The sequence below is a fragment of the Biomphalaria glabrata genome, chromosome 12 (genome assembly GCF_947242115.1).
Source record: "Biomphalaria glabrata chromosome 12, xgBioGlab47.1, whole genome shotgun sequence".
Lineage (NCBI taxonomy): Eukaryota > Metazoa > Mollusca > Gastropoda > Planorbidae > Biomphalaria > Biomphalaria glabrata.
The window spans coordinates 36,907,539-36,929,860 of NC_074722.1; the positions used below are offsets into that span (position 1 = coordinate 36,907,539).

General features: G+C 38.2%; 1 protein-coding gene across 2 annotated transcripts in view; it reads left to right on the forward strand.

Moving 5' to 3' along the window:
- The window catches only part of LOC106069229 (clathrin heavy chain 1-like), a 30,713-nt gene that overhangs the window by 1,037 nt on the left and 7,354 nt on the right, over positions 1-22,322 (forward strand). For both annotated transcript variants that reach the window (XM_056006244.1, XM_056006243.1), the window contains exons 2-9: positions 3,559-3,729; positions 4,212-4,331; positions 5,439-5,541; positions 5,652-5,810; positions 7,024-7,142; positions 10,336-10,500; positions 15,593-15,709; positions 20,829-21,002. In XM_056006244.1, the coding sequence (XP_055862219.1) occupies positions 3,586-3,729; positions 4,212-4,331; positions 5,439-5,541; positions 5,652-5,810; positions 7,024-7,142; positions 10,336-10,500; positions 15,593-15,709; positions 20,829-21,002 (1,101 nt within the window). In that variant the 5' untranslated portion in view covers positions 3,559-3,585. The remainder of the gene's footprint in view (positions 1-3,558; positions 3,730-4,211; positions 4,332-5,438; positions 5,542-5,651; positions 5,811-7,023; positions 7,143-10,335; positions 10,501-15,592; positions 15,710-20,828; positions 21,003-22,322) is intronic.

Genomic DNA, 22,322 nt, shown 5'->3' on the forward strand with positions numbered 1-22,322 from the left:
GATTTTTGAGATGTTTTTAGTGCATATCCTAACCACTGAGATGGCTGCCTGGTCGTGCGGTTTGCGCGCTGGACTGTCGTTCAGATTTATCGATGGTCCTGGGTTCAAACCCTGCCCGCTCCCATCCCCCCGTCGTCCTGTGGGAGGTTTGGACTAGGAAGTAATTATCTTCAACTCTGAAGGAACATCCGAAACATGTAAAACATTTTACACTGGGATACCCCACCTCATTTTCTATGACTGCAGACCAGTTCGTCCATGGCTGTTTATATAAATTTGATTTTCGCAGCAAACCTTATATCTAAGGGTTTTACCCTGATCCACCACCTGCAGACCTGCTTGGTAGAAGATGGTAGCTCCCCCAAGAGATTGCCTGTGATTTGTCACTAGTCAGTTACAGTGTCAGTGTGGTCACTTTGGAGTTTGGTTGTAGACTAGACACTAGATGATAGACATTAGATATAGACTATGGAGTACAGTTGCAGAATTGAAAATCTATTATAGTAAGTAGATCAGATCTACTGATTTAGATTCTAGATCTAGTAGTTATCTTAATTATCAATCTAGATCTATTATAGATGATAGATTATTATACTACCTTACTAACCTATGTCCTATGTCTTAGACAGCATAGAAGATCTATCTCTCTATATATATACATACATATATATATACTCACTGCAGACTAGATTCTAATCTAGACTCTAGAAAGTACAACACTGTCACAAATAGTATTTAGTATGTAGAATAGGCCAAATATGGCAACTAACTGACTTGTCAGACTCTACTCACACAGTATGTAACAGTACTCTCACTAAGTGAAGTCAAGTGAAAGTGTTTTAAAAGGATACTACGTACACAAAAGCAACCAAGATTTAAATTGAGATCTAGAACTGTATTTCAATCAATACACATAATTCTGACTAATAACATTGACAAGGACACATTCATAATTCTGACTATTAACATTGACAATGACACATACATAATTCTGACTATTAACATATGACACATACATAATTCTGACTATTAACATTGACAATGACACATACATAATTCTGACTATTAACATATGACAAGGACATGTACATAATTCTGACTATTAACATATGACAAGGACACGTACATTATTCTGACTATTAACATATGACAAGGACATGTACATAATTCTGACTATTAACATATGACAAGGACATGTACATAATTCTGACTATTAACATATGACAAGGACACGTACATTATTCTGACTATTAACATATGACAAGGACATGTACATAATTCTGACTATTAACATATGACAAGGACATGTACATAATTTTGACTATTAACATATGACAAGGACATGTACATAATTTTGACTATTAACATATGACAAGGACATGTACATAATTCTGACTATTAACATATGACAAGGACACGTACATTATTCTGACTATTAACATATGACAAGGACATGTACATAATTCTGACTATTAACATATGACAAGGACATGTACATAATTTTGACTATTAACATATGACAAGGACATGTACATAATTTTGACTATTAACATATGACAAGGACATGTACATAATTCTGACTATTAACATATGACAAGGACATGTACATAATTTTGACTATTAACATATGACAAGGACATGTACATAATTCTGACTATTAACATATGACAAGGACACATACATAATTCTAACTATTAACATATGACAAGGACACATCTATCTAACATTTCCTGCTCCAGCTCAGCAGCTAAAACTAGGAAGGAAATCCAGTTGCCAGAATTTCAATGCTATAAACAAATATCAGAAGATCTAAAAGAAATAATTCATCAATAGCAATACCTTCTAGATCTAGCTGCTAATTTAAAAGACTGTCACTACCAGAAATATATCACATTAATTACGAAAAAGACATTTATGTATAATTAAATGTCATAAAATACATTTCAGTATACATGTTTACTCAATACTATTATATAAATATAAATACATAACTCTTAGCAGTTTCTATCAGTCTGGTGTACAGATCAGCAAGCAGGTTGTCTCTCGCTTGATGTGCACAACTTCAAATTACATATTTTTATTAAGCCATCTTTGTTATTCTGTGTAACTGGCATTAACATTAAGTTAATGTTACACAGATTGGGTCTCAAACAAGGAAATCCTATACCGAACTGGGAGTCGAACACTTAGTGAGGTTGTGACTGAGCATTGCATGAAGTTTGCAGTACATGTTCTGCAACAAAATGAACTAGCCATACCAAGAGTTGCGATGACATGGAGGCCAATACGAGGAAAGCGCAAACAGGGACGTCCTCGTATTACTTGGCGCCACACCTTCATGGAGGACCTCAGAACAGTGGACACCAGGTAGAAGGAGGCTTCAGACATTGCCAATGACAATGGAGACAGCTTGCCGCCCAATGCGCAAAATGCCGCGGGAGGACCTAAGTCTAAGTCTTTGTTATTAATAACAAATTCACTTGTTTGTGACTCAAACGTAACATCTAAGTTACACAACACAGCTATTCAGATAATTAAAAAAAAATAAAACAAAGAGTATTGCTAGCTTCTAGGCCTAAATAGTAATTTTACCCTTTTGACACATCAAGTCTCATTTGAAAGAGAATCATAGAAAAATGTCTTTAGAATGTTAAAATAATGATTTGTGTTGTAGTATTTCTGTCCTGTGTACTGCCATTCTGCACCATATTGCACATTATTTGACATAGGACAAGAACATACTGTTTAGAGAGAGACAGAATCCTCCTTCTGCCCAAGAAGAAGGAAAACGATGGGTTATGTATCCTGGAAATACAGTATGAGAACCGCTTTCACCTTAAATGGTAGCCTTAGTTGGGAGGTTGTTGCCGTGGACCTTTTAATCTTATCTTATAAAATGAAATACAGATGTTTCTTTATAAAGAAGATTTTTATGTTCTACGCATGTTCCTTGGTCAATCTAGTGATGTATTTTAATCAATGACTTAAATTCTAGAGCAACAAGGGGGAATTGTTGGTGGTGTACAGCAGATGTGCCTGAAATGTACACATGATTTGAGGGACAGGTGAACCTTTAGATAGAACTGGACTCTGTAATAGAAGTGAACTCAAGGCCTGACAACCTCTGATTGTATTTGTTGTTTTAATCATCTACACCATAGTTTCCCCAAACTGTGTTCCGCAAATAGGTGCTCCACGAACTACTGGAATAATCAACTATTATTCCGCCACGTAAAATAATCTCTCTAAAAAATAGGCAAAGTGTCACTCTAAATATTCAGAATCTGCGAAGTTTTCTGTTGGAGAAAAAGCTTGGGAACCACTGATCTACACAATCACTTGAATCTAAACATCATCATCATCATTGCTGAGTTGCCTCCCTTAAGTATATATAAATGCTTTTATAGAGAGATGCTAAGTGAGCATTGGTACATATAGCTTTTGGAAATACAATATTTTACTTACATGAAGCCAGGGACAATTAAAGCTGTCTGTTGTTATTATAGTAGTAACGGCGATAAAAACTCAGCATATCTTATCTGAAATATTTCTTTCCAGATGTTGTACCAGTAAAATAGTATCTTGATGACTCCTGTTTTAAACGGAAAAGTTATGGATGTCCCGCCTGTAGAAATTGTTTGTTCTGGTTCCAGTCCAACACATTCAGTTGATGCTGTCGGCGAAGAGTCTGCCAGAGGGCCACCGATCACGATTAATGAACTTGTACAGGTATTTGTGCTCTTAATCACGTAACTTAATTCAAAGTGGTAATCATCACCATGTACATACTATTTAGTTCTGTCTTTTAGTTTGAATTTAAGCTACATACATATACAGACAGATATAATACATTTTGTAACTTATTTTGACTTGATGTAATTTATTAATCAGAAAGTAGGTAAGGACAGTAAATATCTTCATACTAAGATAAGGATAAAATATTTTCAATGTATGTGTTATTATTATTTATACCGGTATTTTCTTTCTTTTCTTTTTTTTTTTAAGACTTTTAGTGTAAAAAAAAATGTATATTGTATACAGAGCTTTATTCGGCCAGCAGTTATAATTGTAGCTTTGGATAACAGTCTCAGGAAAACCTGTTCTAAGAGAATTGCAATCATTTATGTTACAAGTTGTTGGCTTATGTTAGTTCCACTCCACATTGGCTAGTAACAAGATTTATTACGTCCTTTTTTTTTTACTTTTAACAGCTCGCCCACATTGGGATACCAAATGATCAAGTCACTTGGTCCAGGGTTACCATGACCTCAGACAAATGGATCTCTGTACGCCATGACAGCAGATCTGATTTTTCAGCAAAGAGAGCAGTGGTCAGTTATTGTTATTATTATTTTTTGTATTAATATTATATAGATGAACTAAAAAGTGGAAAAGGGGTAACCCTTAGTGTTTAATTCAGTGCTTTATTTAGACTTGAAAAGGCCATAAGCTATTTGAGATATGGGGCCCTTTATAAGTCCAGATAGTAATTGTCAGTGCTAAATATTGGGTGGGGGGGGGGGGGGGCAAGCTATAGCTTAGTGAATTCAGCCTTGGTAAAATTTATAAGAGTTTTTTGTTTTTTTTTAATTCCAATTATTAGCTTTAATGTTAATAGGCATTTTCATTACTAGTTGGTCATGGTAGTGTGCCAAAAAGCTTTGCTGTCCAGCCAACATTGGGTCAAAACCTTGAGCAGACCAGGATTGCTACTCTAGTTGCATTACCTGTGGAACTAATGTGTTATTAAGCAGAGATAAAAAAAAAACTAACCCATCACATTGCGGACACTTTGGATGCAACTTTAGGGGAAAAAAATTCCAAATTAGAGTGTCTCCATAAACTCTTTGACCGCAGAGGATTTCTCTCAGTGGACAGGTGTGGACCGATAACTTTTCAGTTTGAAGGTTCCTCAATCTATGAGACCATTACTGGGTGGGGTAACACCTTTGTATGCAGCGTAGGCACCATTTAACACAGCTGGACACCACATACTTTTGAATGCACCTAGTTGAAAAGTCCAGCAGGGAATGAGCGCCGAAACACCAATGACCGTTGGCAAGGATTTTATCCAATAGCCAGGCGTGGACCAGAAGCTCTTCACCTCAAGTCCTGTCTGAAGGTTTCACAATGGTAGTGAGCATTGCAGTTTAGGGTCCCTCTTTTTAGGGTACAGCCTCTGGATTTAGCCCACTCACTATAAGCAGCAGCACTAACTGTGGGGAATGTCTTTATATTTCTATCCAGTATCCACCACAGTGCTGTGTCAAGACCAGCTTGCCCATTAATGAATGGTTCCCTTGAAGGCACCAAATTATTCCATTTTACTATGGGCTGAGTGCCTTCAATATGCATTTTCTAAGTAGTATCCTTTTCATCATTTATTCCTAATAACTTATTCAGAATTGCATTTTGTTAATTAACATTTGTCTTCATAGGTGACTGTGTTAAGTCCCATTGAGGGTACCATCTCTTACGCTGGCTCTACCAGCGCTGACTCTGTCCTGATGAACCCAGTGCTGCCAATGATTGCATTGAAAGGTAATAGATTCATTGTCTTAACTGTAGTTTTTTTATTATAGCAAAAGTTATGATTGCAATCACCAACACATAGTTCAAGTGTTTGATCATCTTTCATCTTTATGTTTCAGCTGGGCTCCGTTTTGAAGTCTTCAACTTGGATACAAAAGAATTAGTCAACAAAGTGAAATTTCATGAGCTAGTCACATACTGGACTTGGGTGAATTGTGATGTCATTGCCATGGTAACTGACTCGGCTGTCTATCATTGGAAGATCAACCCTCGGGACGGTAAGTAACATGTTTACCAGTAAGTTTATCGGCAGACAATAAAAATAAGTGCTATGATTATATCGCCTGGACTAATGCAGATCTTTGCTGGTTTCTCGCTACTAAGTAATATTTTATTTACAAATATTACCAATAAAATAAAGCCCAATTCGGGTTGAGGCTAATCTAGCAAGTCTTGTTAATTCATTAGTTTCCCTAACATTAAAAAAGTCATTATATGCCCTAACAGCACTAGTAAAGGTAAAAATCCTAGATAATTGTTTCATTTAGTCTCTGATAATGAAATTAAACCTTAATAACCTTTTTTTTTTAATTTAGTAATATTAAAAAAAAAACTTTTCTGTTTAGATATTATTTTTGAAATGCAATTTTTTTGTTATTAAGGAATATTAAATATTTTTTTATTTAGATTCTTTTTATAAACCCCCCCTGCAAAGATCTAACTGAATGTCAAGTTGTTTTAATAATAATAATAATAATAATAATCTTTATTGTCCATATGGAAATTTGTCTTACAATAGAAATCATTTAACTTGGTTTTGGCCATTAAAATAATTGACATTACTCTAAGAAAAAAAAAAAAAGATAATACTAGGTATCCCTTAATTCTTTCTAGTGATTCTAGTTTGAATCAGTGATACATCTCATGTGGTTGTTATATTTTAGAAGGAAACATAAAAGTATGTGATTATATTAGAAATGGTGCGTTGTCTTTTGTGACTCGTTTTGTAAAAACAAGGCAGACAGTGTGAAAATTACTTCCGCATGTCAGACTCTAGGTCAGACATTTGGCTTCTCGGTGTGGTCAATGTTTGTATTATGAAACAATGTGGGTTTATTTAAAGAAGAAGTTCCCCACTGGCCATCAGGGCTAGTAACTAAGAATGAACCAGACTTAGATTTCTTAGACAATCGCCTAAGGCTATTTTGTCTTCTGTGAAAACAGGACCACTCAACTAATATTATCTGATTAAAAAGCATAATGTTCAAATAACTAACAGCTGAAATATTTAAGAGATTGGATAGATTTGCACAAGCAGGATTCTGTCTCTCTCTAAACAGTATTTCAGCAAGTTATTCCAGTAGGATCTTTTCCTTCTCTCATAGAAACTGTTTTGTATTTGAATGAAATTGAAAGAGTTTTGTAAAGCTAACCCCCTCTGCTCCATCATCTTGCTGCTGTTTTTATAACTGAGATTTGTGTTTGTTTCAGCCACCTCCCCCCCAGAACAAGTGTTTCTAAGACACAACCGTCTGGCTTTCACCGAGATTGTCAGCTACAAAGGTGACCCAAGCCTGAACTGGCTAGCTCTGACTGGTCTTACTCCAGAGGTAAGTCACTAAACTCTTTCTCTCCTAACTGACCATACCAACGTTGATTTGAACCCATTAAGTTAAATTAATTTTTGGTTTTATAAACTTTCATTTGTGTTTGTCACAATTATCAATTGTGGATGTCAGATGTCAAGATCTATGAAGATGCTATGATAGATGTCACGTTGGAGATTATCTTGATCTGTATCACACTATCAATGATCGTGATTGCCGAGGATCTTGAAATCTTCTTTTAATAAGATGATCGTATAGAAGTGGCTAGATCTAGTTGATGATACGGTCATTCAGAATGTTGCCAGTTGATAAGAGGATCATCTAGAAGTTGCCAATCGCTAAGTCGATCTAAGTATGTTTACTATATTCAATAAAGAAATTTCTCTTCCTCTAAAACAATTACTTTAATTCAGAACTTGAAAAAGCTATTCACAAATAATTACAATGGTTAAATGTACTTGAATAAAATAACTGATCTACACAGTAAAATAATTGAGTTCTAATACAAAAGGTACATGTTCTCCATAACACGTTCCATACAAGACTGACTAAATAATATAGAAATTTACAGAGCTTTGGGCGTTTTGCCATGTGACTCGCATCTCATTGCCGCTTGGTTGAAATCTGACCAATAAATGCAGCTCAAAGTACAACAATCAACATTTCAAAACCTATCACATTCATTCTGAAACTGAAAGTAATTACATGCCTGGTTTACCCCGAGCTAGCTCGAGTCCCGCCGACAGGCTAAATGTAGACTGTTGCCAAATATAGATACAGTGTATGTGACAGTGTTATATAAAAAGAGCATGCATTGTTCTATAATTATATACCTTATAAAACATTTCCTGATTACATACAGAAAAGTGGTTGGAGTTCTATCATAACAAGTTGGTGAAATACAGGGAGGAAAATGAATGACTCCATCAGAACGCCGATAATTATTATGGAGAGAAAGAGTTAATACATCCTGAAAAATCTGTCCTAGTTATAAATTTTAATGTGAAAATAAAACTAAAAAAAAACAACAAATGTTAACTAAAAATAAAACTCTTAAAAAAAAGGTATAATTGTCGTGCTAAGTACTTGACAACTGTTTAACCTCTTCCATATTTATTTCTGCAATTATTATTATAGCTTTTATATAGCGCTACTTTCATGCTTATAGCATGCTCAGAGCGCTTTTGGTCCGATCTCATTTGTGGACCAGTGGGGGGGGAGGGGGTATCTAGGAGTTGGTTTTCCGTGCTGCCTTTAGGCGCTCAGTAAACACAACTCTGCCCGAGTCGGGTGTCGAACCTCGAGCCCCCTTCTAGGTAGCCAAGACAAGCCAAGTTCAAGCGCACTTAGCCTCTTGACCACGCATAAATTTATTTTAAACGTTTGAAAAATTGAAATAATCAAAGGAACATGATTTCAAAATACAAACTCTACAAGTGTATGCTCTTTTGGTTTCTGGCATGTGTAGTCTTTTTTTCTTGTTTTGTTGTGTGTTTATGACATTCCTTCCGTAAAGGTGATTTCCTATGTCAATAATTATTGTTAATGTTAATTTGGTTAATTAAACTTTACCGAGTCATTGATGTTCTTGTCTGATTTTTGCATAATCTTCCATGGTCCATTGGTAATAGAGAAAAAAAGGGTTTACTTCATCAGAAATAAGAATAGTGTTTTTTTTTCTTTTTTACTATCATGTAAGGTTTGGTTTAGTGTTTAAGATATTTACTTGACTTTTTAATCTTCTGCCTTGGAGTGTCTCATATTGAATGATTTGCATAAATAGTTGTTAAATTCATAGAGGTTTGAGTACCTCTAGTGTTTATACACAGTAGCTCCAACTCAACTGTTGTAGGTGTATTATTCTCTCAAACTTGAATAAAACTTGGAACAAATTTCTTTTGAAACAAAAATTGAATATAACTTTTATTAACAGCATCTACACAGCTTTCAACTTCATAGATGTATGTCTCCAGCTTGTTCTTTTTCCCTCAAACTTTCACTCCTTGAATTTATTACCTCTACTCTGATGAACTTCCTTGTGGTTGCATCAGAATCTATTCAGCCAATCAAACCAAAGTATCCGCCCATTTTTACTCATGGTTACATCAGAAACAAGGACATTCAATCCATAACATCTACTACAATTAGTGCACTCCTTCTCATCTGTATGAAAGTACTATGTCTATTAGTGCACTCCTTCTTATCTGTATGAAACGACTATGTCTGTTAGTGCACTCCTTCTCATCTGTATGAAACTACTATGTCTGTTAGTGCACTCCTTCTCATCTGTATGAAACTACTATGTCTGTTAGTGCACTTCTTCTCATTTGTATGAAACTACTATGTCTGTTAGTGCACTCCTTCTCATCTGTATGAAACTACTATGTCTGTTAGTGCACTCCTTCTCATCTGTATGAAAGTACTATAAGTGCTCTCCTTCTCATCTGTATGAAACTACTATGTCTATTAGTGCACTCCTCATCTGTATGAAACTACTATGTCTGTTAGTGCACTCCTTCTCATCTGTATGAAACTACTATGTCTGTTAGTGCACTCCTTCTCATCTGTATGAAACTACTATGTCTGTTAGTGCACTCCTTCTCATCTGTATGAAACTACTATGTCTGTTAGTGCACTCCTTCTCATCTGTATGAAAGTACTATAAGTGCTCTCCTTCTCATCTGTATGAAACTACTATGTCTGTTAGTGCACTCCTTCTCATCTGTATGAAACTACTATAAGTGCACTCCTTCTCATCTGTATGAAACTACTATAAGTGCTCTCCTTCTCATCTGTATGAAACTACTATAAGTGCACAGGTTCTCATCTGTATGAAACTACAATAAGTGCACAGGTTCTCATCTGTATGAAACTACAATAAGTGCACAGGTTCTCATCTGTATGAAACTACAATAAGTGCACAGGTTCTCATCTGTATGAAACTACAATAAGTGCACAGGTTCTCATCTGTATGAAACTACAATAAGTGCACAGGTTCTCATCTATATGAAACTACAATAAGTGCACATGTTCTCATCTGTATGAAACTACTATGTCTATTAGTGCCTTTCTCATCTGTATGAAACTACTATGTCTGTTAGTGCACTCCTTCTCATCTGTATGAAACTACTATGTCTGTTAGTGTACTCCTCATCTGTATGAAACTAATTTGTCTGTGTATATGTGTTTTATTCAGGATGAGAGAATTTCAGGAGTGACCCAATTGTACAACAGGAATGAGGACATCACCCAGTGTATTAGTGCCCACGCCGTCTGTTTCTCTAGCTATCACTTCCCAGGCAACCCGTATCCATCCACCGTTTTTTGTGTCAGCTCACGGGAGGCTCAGGATCATGGGAAGGTAAAAATTTATCAATCTCTCGTTTTTTTGGTTATTCCACTCTCTACTTGCACAGGTTCATCACCAACCTAATACTTTTACATTCAGGTTATTGCTACAATCTTACATGTAGGTTTAGGTCTGGGTTTTGTAAACCTTTTTATTACAGAATGTTAATGATTGAATCTTTAATGCTGTATCAATAATCATTGTCTGAATATGAGAAATGGATGTTTATATGGAGCTAACTTCTATGTATTTATTTTGTCCTAATGTACTGTTGTTACTTTAGTTATGTTTGCTTTCATTTTGTCCTAATGTACTGTTGTTACTTTAGTTATGTTTGCTTTCATTTTGTCCTAATGTACTGTTGTTCTTTTAGTTGTTATGTTTGCTTTCATTTTGTCCTAATGTACTGTTGTTCTTTTAGTTATGTTTGCTTTCATTTTGTCCTAATGTACTTGTGGTGAAATAGTTACTATTTGTTTATGTTTGTGTAACGTCGTGAGAATGTGTTCACAACATTGATCTAGTGTGCTACTGTCCAAGTCTCTTTCGTCAGTTCATGTGTCGTTCTAGTTTAATAAAGCCTTGTTTTAGGTTACTCTTCAGTGTTCCTTTATTTCTTATTACAATTTATTAAACTAGAAATTTTCAATTCCATGGATCTATGTGCCTCACGTATCTTTTTTGGATTTTCGTTCAACACTATTCTCAGTCTGTAAGTAAAAGTAGTAATACAAATGGAACGTCTATTTAGGCCAAAAGAGCTGGACATAGAGCCTAGCTCGCCATCGGCTGCCGAGAAGTGGCTGCACTGGCTCAGAACATTGAGAATTTCATCTCCTCAGTCTCTCACTGCGAGATTGACAAAAAGAAATTACTGGAAAACTACGTTTCTTCGAGCGTATTTCAGTACATAAGTGAGTGTACCACGTTCGATGAATCAATCAAAGTTCTACAAAATGTCTACGTGAAGCCTAAAAGCGAAATTTTTGCACGGCACATGATAACTCTTTGTCGACAAGAGAATGGACAAACCGTTGACTCCTTCCTACTTAAGCTTAAAAGTATGGCCAAAGACTGTGACTTCAAAGCTATCACCGCTGAAGAACACAGAGATATCTTCGTAAGAGACGCCTTCATTACTGGACTGGCTTCAAACAGCATAAGGCTGCGACTCTTAGAGAAATCTACTCTAACTCTACAGTGCGCCTATGAAGAGGCAAGACAACTTGAATATGCCCATAACCATGCCATGGCGTATAACATCCACTCTGAAACTCCCTGTGGAGCTAGCGCCGACGAGGAGAGCCTTTCTCCAACGACAAAAGTAGAACACGAGGTGAGTGCGGCGACTAGTAAAAGATGTTTCTTTTGTGGAAACAGCCCACATCAACGCTTTAGATGTCCGGCCCGTGACGCTACATGCAACCTGTGTGGTAAGAGGGGCCATTTCCAGAAAGTCTGTAGATCGACCAGACAGACACTCAAATCTATAACCTCAGCCATAGTGAAAGCAGATGATGAGACGTCTCGGACTACAACCATTGGATCTTCCTGGGCATCGACACCAGCGTCCGGTCTTACTAAATCTACTATTTCAATACTCGTCAATGGAGTACCATTGAAGGCTCTCGTAGATACGGGGAGCAGTGAAAGCTATATATCTTCTTCAATTGCTAAAAGGTACAAATGGAAATTAGAAACGTCCAGAAACAGAATCTACATGGCCTCTACACATCTTTCTCGCACTACTCACGGCCATATTTTCGCTAAAATAAAGTACAAAGATGAACAATATGAAAGTGTTAAGCTCTCACTACTAGATGGACTAGTATCTGATGTAATCTTAGGGCTAGATTTCATCAGCCAGCATGAAAAACTGATGATCCCATTTGAATGAAAACGAAGCACTCTCCAGGTCTGTACGCTGAAAGCTGCACGAGTTGAAGCCCCTCGCCTCTTCGCTAATCTGGCTCCTAACTGCCATCCCATAGCCACTAAATCTAGAAAATATTCTATGCCTGACTCCAAATTCATTCAAACTGAAATCAAGAGACTTCTATCTGACAAAATTATTGAGCCTTCCACATCCCCGTGGCGAGCCCAGATAATTGTAACAACGAATGAAAGGCACAAAAAGAGAACGGTTATTGACTATAGCCAAACCATCAATCGATTCACTTACCTCGACGCGTATCCCGTGCCAAAAGTTGATGAACTGGTGCAGGAAATATCTAAATACTCAATGTACAGTACATTTGACCTCAAAAGCGCTTACCACCAGATACCTATCAGGGATGATGAAAAGCAGTACACGGCGTTCGAGGCTGGCGGAAAGCTTTATCAGTTTTGCCGCATTCCTTTTGGAGTGACAAACGGAGTCGCCGCATTTCAAAGGACGATCAACACAATAATTGAGGAAGCAGGGCTACAGGACACGTTCGCTTACGTGGATAACGTTACCATCTGCGGACTTGACTCCATTAGCCACGACCAGAATCTACAGAGATTTCTCAATGCCGCTAAAAAGTACGGTATCACCTTCAACAATGATAAAAGTGCTATTGCGACTAATAAAGTATGCCTCCTAGGCTACAAAATCTCACAAGGGCAATTAAGACCAGACCCTGAAAGATTTCAAGCATTGAGAAACCTACCTCCACCACAAGACATGAAATCACAAAAGCGGGTGATTGGACTACTGTCCTATTATTCTCAATGGATCCCAAATTTCTCCAACAAGATCCATTTATTGGTGAACAACAAAGCCTTTCCTCCCCCTGAACAAGTACAACAAGCTTTTAAACAGCTAAAACACGAACTTGAAAACGCTGCTGTGTCGACGATAGACTACAATCGACCACTAACAGTCGAAACAGATGCCTCTGACATCGCGATTGCCGCCACTCTTAATCAAGACGGCCGTCCTGTCGCCTTCTTTTCAAGAACACTCACTAATAGTGAACACAGACACTCAGCAGTGGAAAAGGAAGCATACGCTATCGTAGAAGCCCTGAGAAAATGGTAACATTACCTTATCAGTAGACCCTTCACATTGGTAACAGATCAACGCTCAGTGTCTTTTATGTTTGACCAGCAGAACAAGGGCAAGATCAAAAACGAAAAGATTCAAAGATGGCGACTGGAGCTTAGTTGTTTCCAATATGACGTCGTATATCGACCCGGGAAACAAAACGCTGCGGCGGATACCTTTTCAAGGAACCACTTTGCGTCAGCAATGACTGGAGAAGACCTCAAACTGTTACACAACAACCTCTGTCACCCAGGGGTCACGAGACTCCTCCATTTCGTTCGGACTAAGAACTTACCTTTTTCCTGCGAGGACGTCCGCAAAGTGGTAAACCAATGTAAAACTTGCGCTGAACTGAAGCCTAGATTCTTCAAACAGTTTTCAGGCACCCTCATCAAGGCTACCCAACCATTTCAGAGAGTAAGCATTGATTTTAAGGGGCCACTCCCATCTGCTACTCACAACAAATACTTATTAACAATGGTGGATGAGTACTCACGCTTCCCATTTGCCTACCCATGTCCCGATATGTCCTCATCTACTGTCATAAAGTGTTTAAATCAGCTGTTTTCCTTAGTTGGGATGCCAGAGTACGTCCATTCTGACAGAGGTACGTCCTTTATGTCGAGGGAGGTGCAATCCTTTCTGCACGAGAGGGGAATAGCTACAAGTAGAACAACCACTTTTAATCCTTCAGGCAACGGACAAATCGAACGACTAAACAAAACTCTATGGAACGCTGTTACTTTAGCACTGAAAGACCTCGATCTCCCGATCTCAAGATGGGAGCTTGTCTTGAACCAGGCCCTATACTCGATTAGATCATTACTATCTACGGCAACAAACGAAACTCCACATGAGAGAGTTTTCCGGTTCAACCGGAAATCCTCCTTCGGGATATCTATCCCCACTTGGCTATCTAGCCCAGGTCGAGTGTTGCTGAGAAGAGAGAACCGATCTTCAAAGTATGATCCTCTCTCGGAGGAAGTCGAATTGCTGATGTGTAACCCCCAATATGCCGTCGTACGGTTGCCCAGCGGTAAAGAGGAGACGGTCTCTCTAAGACGCTTGGCTCCCACCCCCTCCCCATCCACAACAACAAGTGAACCTTCGTTCTTCCCTCAGAGTGAGGATAATGAATATCCTCCAGAAACTCAAAACACGGAAGTACCAGCCAACACCCCTACAGTGATACAAGAAAGGAAAGAACCCCTGGTAGGCTCTGAGGACCTCCGAGCGCTTCCTCTTGAAAATACCCCACTTGACGCTCAGGAACTCACTAGTGACTCCCAAACTGTAGAACAGGATAGTCAACCCCGTTACAACTTAAGAGAGAGAAGAACCAGACCGAACTATAGAGTCTAGAGTTGTTTCTTTATTGCACTACCTATGTTCTACATAAACTGGCATTGTTTATCTCTTGCTACTGATACTAGAGTTTACTTTTCACTTACTTACGTGCATGTTTACTTACTACACTATTTGTTAATACTTAAAACAGAAACTAGTAATTGTTTATAAGTCATACAACAGATACTGGTTTTTAGGTTTCTTTGTATCACCATTTATTAATGTTTACAAGAGAAATTAATATTTCGACACTGTTTATTGATCTATTGTATTACATGCACTGGCATTCTCTTTTTATTTATGCCATTGGCCTACTATATTACTATACTTGCTAACCCTATTGTAATAAGAAATAAAGGAACACTGAAGAGTAACCTAAAATAAGGCTTTATTAAACTAGAACGACACATGAACTGACGAAAGAGACTTGGACAGTAGCACACTAGATCAATGTTGTGAACACATTCTCACGACGTTACACAAACATAAACAAATAGTAACTATTTCACCACAGTACTGTTGTTCTTTTAGTTGTTATGTTTGCTTTCATTTTGTCCTAATGTACTGTTGTTCTTTCAGTTATGTTTGCTTTCATTTTGTCCTAATGTACTGTCGTTCTTTCAGTTATGTTTGCTTTCATTTTGTCCTAATGTACTGTCGTTCTTTCAGTTATGTTTGCTTTCATTTTGTCCTAATGTACTTTCACTGGTTTTGTTTTCTCCCCAGGTTCATGTGATTGAGCTAGGTCCATATAAAACAGGAAACTTTGCTCCCAGAAATTGTTACGATCACCTGCATTTTCTAGATGACATGGAACGTTACGACTTTCCTGTCTCTTTACAGGTCAGTGATTTCATTAAAAAAAAAAGAACCAGCCTCGCCAGTGAATTCTTAAAATTTTAGATTTAGAGATTGGACTGGAACTGAGTGACAGAATGAAAACCTTGTCCCAATATTGGACTGGAACTGAGTGACAGAATGAAAACCTTGTCCCAATATTGGACTGGAACTGAGTGACAGAATGAAAACCTTGTCCCAATATTGGACTGGAACTGAGTGACAGAATGAAAACCTTGTCCCAATATTGGACTGGAACTGTGTGACAGAATGAAAACCTTGTCCCAACATTGGACTGGAACTGTGTGACAGAATGAAAACCTTGTCCCAATATTGGACTGGAACTGTGTGACAGAATGAAAACCTTGTCCCAACATTGGACTGGAACTGTGTGACAGAATGAAAACCTTGTCCCAATATTGGACTGGAACTGAGTGACAGAATGAAAACCTTGTCCCAATATTGGACAGGAACTGAGTGACAGAATGAAAACCTTGTCCCAGTATTGGACTGGAACTGAGTGACAGAATGAAAACCTTGTCCCAATATTGGACTGGAACTGAGTGACAGAATGAAAACCTTGTCCCAATATTGGACAGGAACTGAGTGACAGAATGAAAACCTTGTCCCAATATTGGACTGAAACTGAGTCATCATCATCATCATCATTCCTTTGAGTTCCTCCTGGAACATAGGGCCTCGACATAAACACGCCACTCTCCACGGTCTCTTGCTAGCTTTTTGATGGTGTCCCAGCTCTTCCCGGTCTTTTCTGCTTCTTCAAGTACACTGCGTCGCCATGTTCTTTTTGGTCTTCCTCTGCGTCTTGTTCCCTGGGGGTTCCACTCTATGGCCTGCCTAGCTCTGTTGCTGGTATCTTTTCTAAGGGTGTGACCAATCCATCTCCACTTCCTCTCTAAGATCTGCACTTCTATATTTTTCTGTCCACTCATCTCCCACAGTTTGGTGTTTTCTACTTTGTCATACCAGTGTATTTTTAGGATATTTCTCAGGCATCTGTTGATGAAGGTCTGTATTTTTTTTGTTGTGGCTTCAGTTGTTCTCCATGTTTCAGAACCATACAGTAGGACAGCCTTGACATTAGAATTAAAGATTCTTAGTTTAGTCTTGTTTGAGATGTAAGGAGATTTCCAGGTTGGTTTAGCTGTGTAAATGTCTGACATGCTAGATTTATACGGCGTTTAATGTCTTCATCTGTTCCACCTGATATACTGACTACACTCCCAAGGTATATAAAATTTTCTACTTGGTCTATTGTCTGAGAATCCAATACTATGTCTCCACTTTGTTTATTGTTTACTTTAAGTACTTTAGTTTTTTGGTGGTTTATTTTGAGGCCTACTCTTTTTCCTACTTCGCTTAAAGCTGTGACCTTTTCTTGCATATCCTGTAGTCTGTGTGATAATAGGGCTATGTCATCAGCGAATTCCAGATCTTCCAGCTTTTGTGTGAGAGTCCATTGGATTCCTTTCCCTGCGTTAGAGTTGGCTTCTTTTGTGACCCAATCCAGAACTAGAAGGAACAGGAGTGGTGAAAGAAGACATCCCTGTTTGACTCCTGTTGTGACTGGAAATTCCTCTGACAGCTTGCCACAGTGGGTTACTTGGCAGGTGAAACCATCATAAAGGTTCTTGATTATGGTTATTATTTTATTGGGGATCCCATAATGTCTCATTACAGTCCAGATAGATTCTCTGTCGACACTATCAAAAGCTTTTTCAAAGTCAACAAAAGTTGCATAGAGAGGAGATTGCCATTCGACACATTGTTCTACAATTATCCTGAGTGTAGCTATTTGGTCAGCACAAGATCTCCCTTTTCTGAATCCGGCCTGTTCTTCCCTTAGGTGTTCATCACATGCTCCCTTTATTCTGTTTAGTAGGATTCTGCTAAAAATCTTGCTTGGTACTGACAGCAAAGTGATGCCTCGCCATTTCTCACATTGTGATAGATCTCCACTCTTTGGTATTTTAATTAGCAAGCCCTTTTTCCACTCACCCGGAGGTGTTTCTGTTAACCAAATTTTGTTGAATAGTTTGTGCATTTGGTCAACTATTTCACTTCCTCCTTCTTTTAGGACTTCGGGTGGTATGTTGTCAATTCCAGCTGCTTTACCTGTCTTCATTTGTTTGAGTGCATTCCTTATTTCTTCTTTTGTTATTTCTTCCATGTTTATGTCTAGTGTTGGTCCTGCATTTAGATCTGGTGGATTTCGTGGTTTAGGTCTATTGAGCACTTCTTGAAAATATTCTTTCCATCTTTCAAGTTGTTCATTTATTGAAGAAAGTAGTTTTCCGTATTTGTTTCGGACTGGAACATTGCAATTAGCCTTTTTGGTACTGAGAAGTTTGGTGATTTTGTATAGTTGTTTTATATCTCCTTTACCTGCTGCTTCTTCTGCCTGTTCTGCCAGATTATTGTAAAATGATCGTTTGTCTTGTCTAAGCATTTTGGTGACTTTCTGTGAAACTGCTTGGTAGTCTTGTTTTGATTGTTGCTTGTGGTTTCTTGTTTTTGCTAGGTTAACTGCCTGTTTAGCGCATTTCCTTTCTTCGATTAATTTCCATGTCTCGTCACTAATCCACTGTTTTTTCTTCTTAGGGTTAAGGCTTAGTACTTCATTGCTTGTTTCAGTAATAATTTCTTTGAAATTTTGCCAAGATTTATCGACGCTTTATTTGGCCTCATCTAGTTGTAGCACAGCAAATCTATTTTGAAGGGATAGTTGGAATTCCTTTTTAATCTGTGTGTTGTTGAGCTTGTCTAGGTCAAATCTTTTCCTTTTGTTTCTTTCTGTTTTATTGCTGGCCAGCTTCATTTTTAGTTTGGCAACAACTAGGTGGTGGTCTGAGCCAATATCTGCTCCTCTTCTGTTTCGTACATCTGGTAATGTGCTTCTCCAGTTCCGCCGTATGGTAATGTGGTCGATTTGATTCTCTGTTTTATTGTCTGGTGAAACCCATGTCACTTTGTGGCATTTTTTGTGGGGGAAAATGCTGCCTCCTATCACTAATTCATTAAATGTGCAGAAGTCTGCAAACATTTCTCCATTTTCGTTTATGGTGCCAAGTCCATGGGTGCCCATACTTTTCTCTCTCTCTCTGTTGTCACTTCCCACTTTGGCATTCAAGTCTCCCATGACGATCAAAACATCTCTTGTAGGTATTTTGTCAACTATACTTTGCAGTTGGTCATAGAATGTATTTTTGTCAGTATCACTTGCAAGGTTGGTGGGAGCATAGCACTTAATGATGTGAACATTTTTGAACTTAGACAAAAATTTGGCTCTAATTATTCGTTCTGAAACTGGTTCCCATTCTAAAAGACTTTTGAAAGCTTCCTTGTTTAGTAGTAGTGCTACACCATTTTCATGTAAGTCATCTTCTTTTTCCTTTCCAGAGAAGAGAAGGGTTTCTCCTGATTGCAGTCTTGTTTCACCGAATGTGTTCCATCGAACTTCACTCATTCCCAGGATCTGTAGTTTGTAGTTGGCCATTTCCTTGGCAGTTTGTGCACATCTACCTGGTTCTAGTAAAGTGCGGACATTCCATGTTCCCAAGTTAAATGCTGCCTTCTGAATAAGGAAGTGTTTCTTTTTCATTGGTTTAAGTAGAGTGGTCGGCCTCACAGGATTCGTTCGACTTTCCCTGCATAGCTTCATAAGTCTCCTTTGTGGAGCTCTACTTTCGCCTCTGACAATGTTTAGTGTTTGTGCTTTTGTTCTGGTTTCTATAACACTTTTTTTTTCCATGGAAAGGTTGTTAGCCTATCGCACAACCCCTGTGTCCCGGGGAGGGGGATGCACCTTTTGTCTGGCCTCTTTCCTAACAGACCTGTCCGGCTTGGTAGTACCTGCCAGGAGTGATGAGCTCCCGCCGGTATAGCTCTGAGGGTCATTGAGGCACTCAAGCTGTCACACCACGGCAAGGTATGTGCATCAGGTGACAGACTGGAACTGAGTGACAGAATAAAAACTTGTCCCAATATTGGACAGGAACTGAGTGACAGAATGAAAACCTTGTCCCAATATTGGACTGGAACTGAGTGACAGAATGAAAACCTTGTCCCAATATTGGACAGGAACTGAGTGACAGAATGAAAACCTTGTCCCAATATTGGACTGGAACTGAGTGACAGAATGAAAACCTTGTCCCAACATTGAACTGGAACTGAGTGACAGAATGAAAACCTTGTCCCAATATTGGACTGGAAATGAGTGACAGAATGAAAACCTTGTCCCAATATTCGACTGGAACTGAGTGACAGAATGAAAACCTTGTCCCAGGTACCTTCTTCATCTCCATTAAAGAGATTGGACCTTTGAGCACTTAGCATGCTACTGGAGTATTGAAGATGGGCTTAACTCTTTTTCTCCATTATTATTTTTCCCATTTTCGAAGGAATTCTTCATTTTGCTCATTACTATTTCACTCCCCTGTTATGATTAAGCTTCAATAGCTTTGTCTTTTGTTATCAGAAAATGTTGTATTTGGTATAGCATTAAAGGGAAATGCATGCTCTTTTTATATAACACAAAGTCAAGTTTATAGAATTAAACATTAATTTAATTTAATGAGGCCAAATCAACGATGGTATCATTGAGTAGGAGAGAAAGAGTTAACAAAGGGAATAACTATAATTTCATATTCCTATAGACAGAACACTATTTTAAAAGATTTTATTGATTTCATTGTTTGGTTGACTGTACAGAATCACGATTATATTTTTAAAGTGATTGTTAAGTCACACGAGAATGAGAGCTCGGCGCTTCGTGCAATCATCAGTTTATGAGTTTCTATTTAGGTCTATTACTCTTTACTTATTAAATTATTTTTTTTAAATTAAAGAACAATAAATTAATCACAAAAAAAAAAAGACTTAAATAAAGTTTATATATATACAAAGTTTAGCCCAGCCTGAAGTGTATCAGACTTTGAATTTTATTCTTAGGCAGGCTAGAAATTTATTGAAAATGTAATTTAAAAAAAAAGTGTTTTAGATGTATTAGTAGTACTAAACCTCAATTTAGTTATAATGTTAGGATAACACTCTTAATGTAATTGACTTTCCCATTGTATTTTGATATTTCGTGTTCTATTTATAGATCTCTGTGGACTATGGCCTTCTGTTTGTGGTCACCAAGTATGGCTACTTGTACATGTGCGACATGGAGACGGCCATGTGTCTGTGCTGCACCAGGGTGTCAGTGGATGTCATCTTTGCCGCTGTGCTGAATACAAACTCCCAAGGCATTCTGGCAATTACCAGAGGCGGCCAGGTAGGGCATGGTGAACAATGCTTTTTTAACATCTGATTTTAGAGCACACATCAAAAAATAAATCTAACAAACTTGATGTATTGCAGATTAAAATGGATAGCACTTGATTACTGTAGTATCCATGTCAAAACAAATAATACTTAGCCTTTGTGCTGTCTGCTAGATCTCTACAGTCACTACTTGATGGCATACTCATTGGAAATGTGTTAGGATTACATGGACTCTTTATTTTTGTGTGTGTGTGTCTTCTGGTGGTTTGTTTTTCTTTAAAATGGGTATGATGTTTGCAGCTCTCCATTCCTGGGGTATGTTCTCCATTCCTGGGGTATGTTCTCCATTCCTGTGGTATGTTCTCCATTACTGTGGTATGTTCTCCATTCCTGGGGTATGTTCTCCATTACTGTGGTATGTTCTCCATTCCTGTTGTATGTTCTCCGTTACTGTGGTATGTTCTCCATTCCTGTTGTATGTTCTCCATTGCTGTGGTATGTTCTCCATTCCTGTGGTATGTTCTCCATTCCTGTGGTATGTTCTCCATTCCTGTGGTATGTTCTCCATTACTGTGGTATGTTCTCCATTCCTGTGGTATGTTCTCCATTACTGTGGTATGTTCTCCATTCCTGTGGTATGTTCTCCATTCCTGTGGTATGTTCTCCATTGCTGTGGTATGTTCTCCATTCCTGTGGTATGTTCTCCATTGCTGTGGTATGTTCTCCATTACTGTTGTATGTTCTCCATTCCTGTGGTATGTTCTCCATTGCTGTGGTATGTTCTCCATTCCTGTTGTATGTTCTCCATTGCTGTGGTATGTTCTCCATTCCTGTGGTATGTTCTCCATTCCTGTGTTATGTTCTTCATTCCTGTGGTATGTTCTCCATTCCTGTGGTATGTTCTCCATTCCTGTGGTATGTTCTCCATTCCTGTGGTATGTTCTCCATTCCTGTGGTATGTTCTCCATTACTGTGGTATGTTCTCCATAGATAAAGTTAAGCATAGCTTCTCCTTTGTGATCAAAGATGAGCACATTTAAAGCCGGCCATGTATGTGACATGGGTAGGTTTCATCAGTTGCAGATAGGCCTGTTTCTTCTCACAGCTTTTTGTTGGTTCGGCGCTCTTTCACCCTGACCACTCTTCTTGCTTCAAATCTTGAGACTGAGACTCACAGCTTCAGGCCATGAGGAGGGATAGAGAGCTAGTGCTTCCCAGCCCTGAATGTCGATATTGCATTCCTTGAAGGAGCTCTTGAGAGTGTCTTTATAGCGCTTGTATTGACCTCCCTGGGAGTGCTTTCCTGCACACAACTCCCCGTACAGAAGTC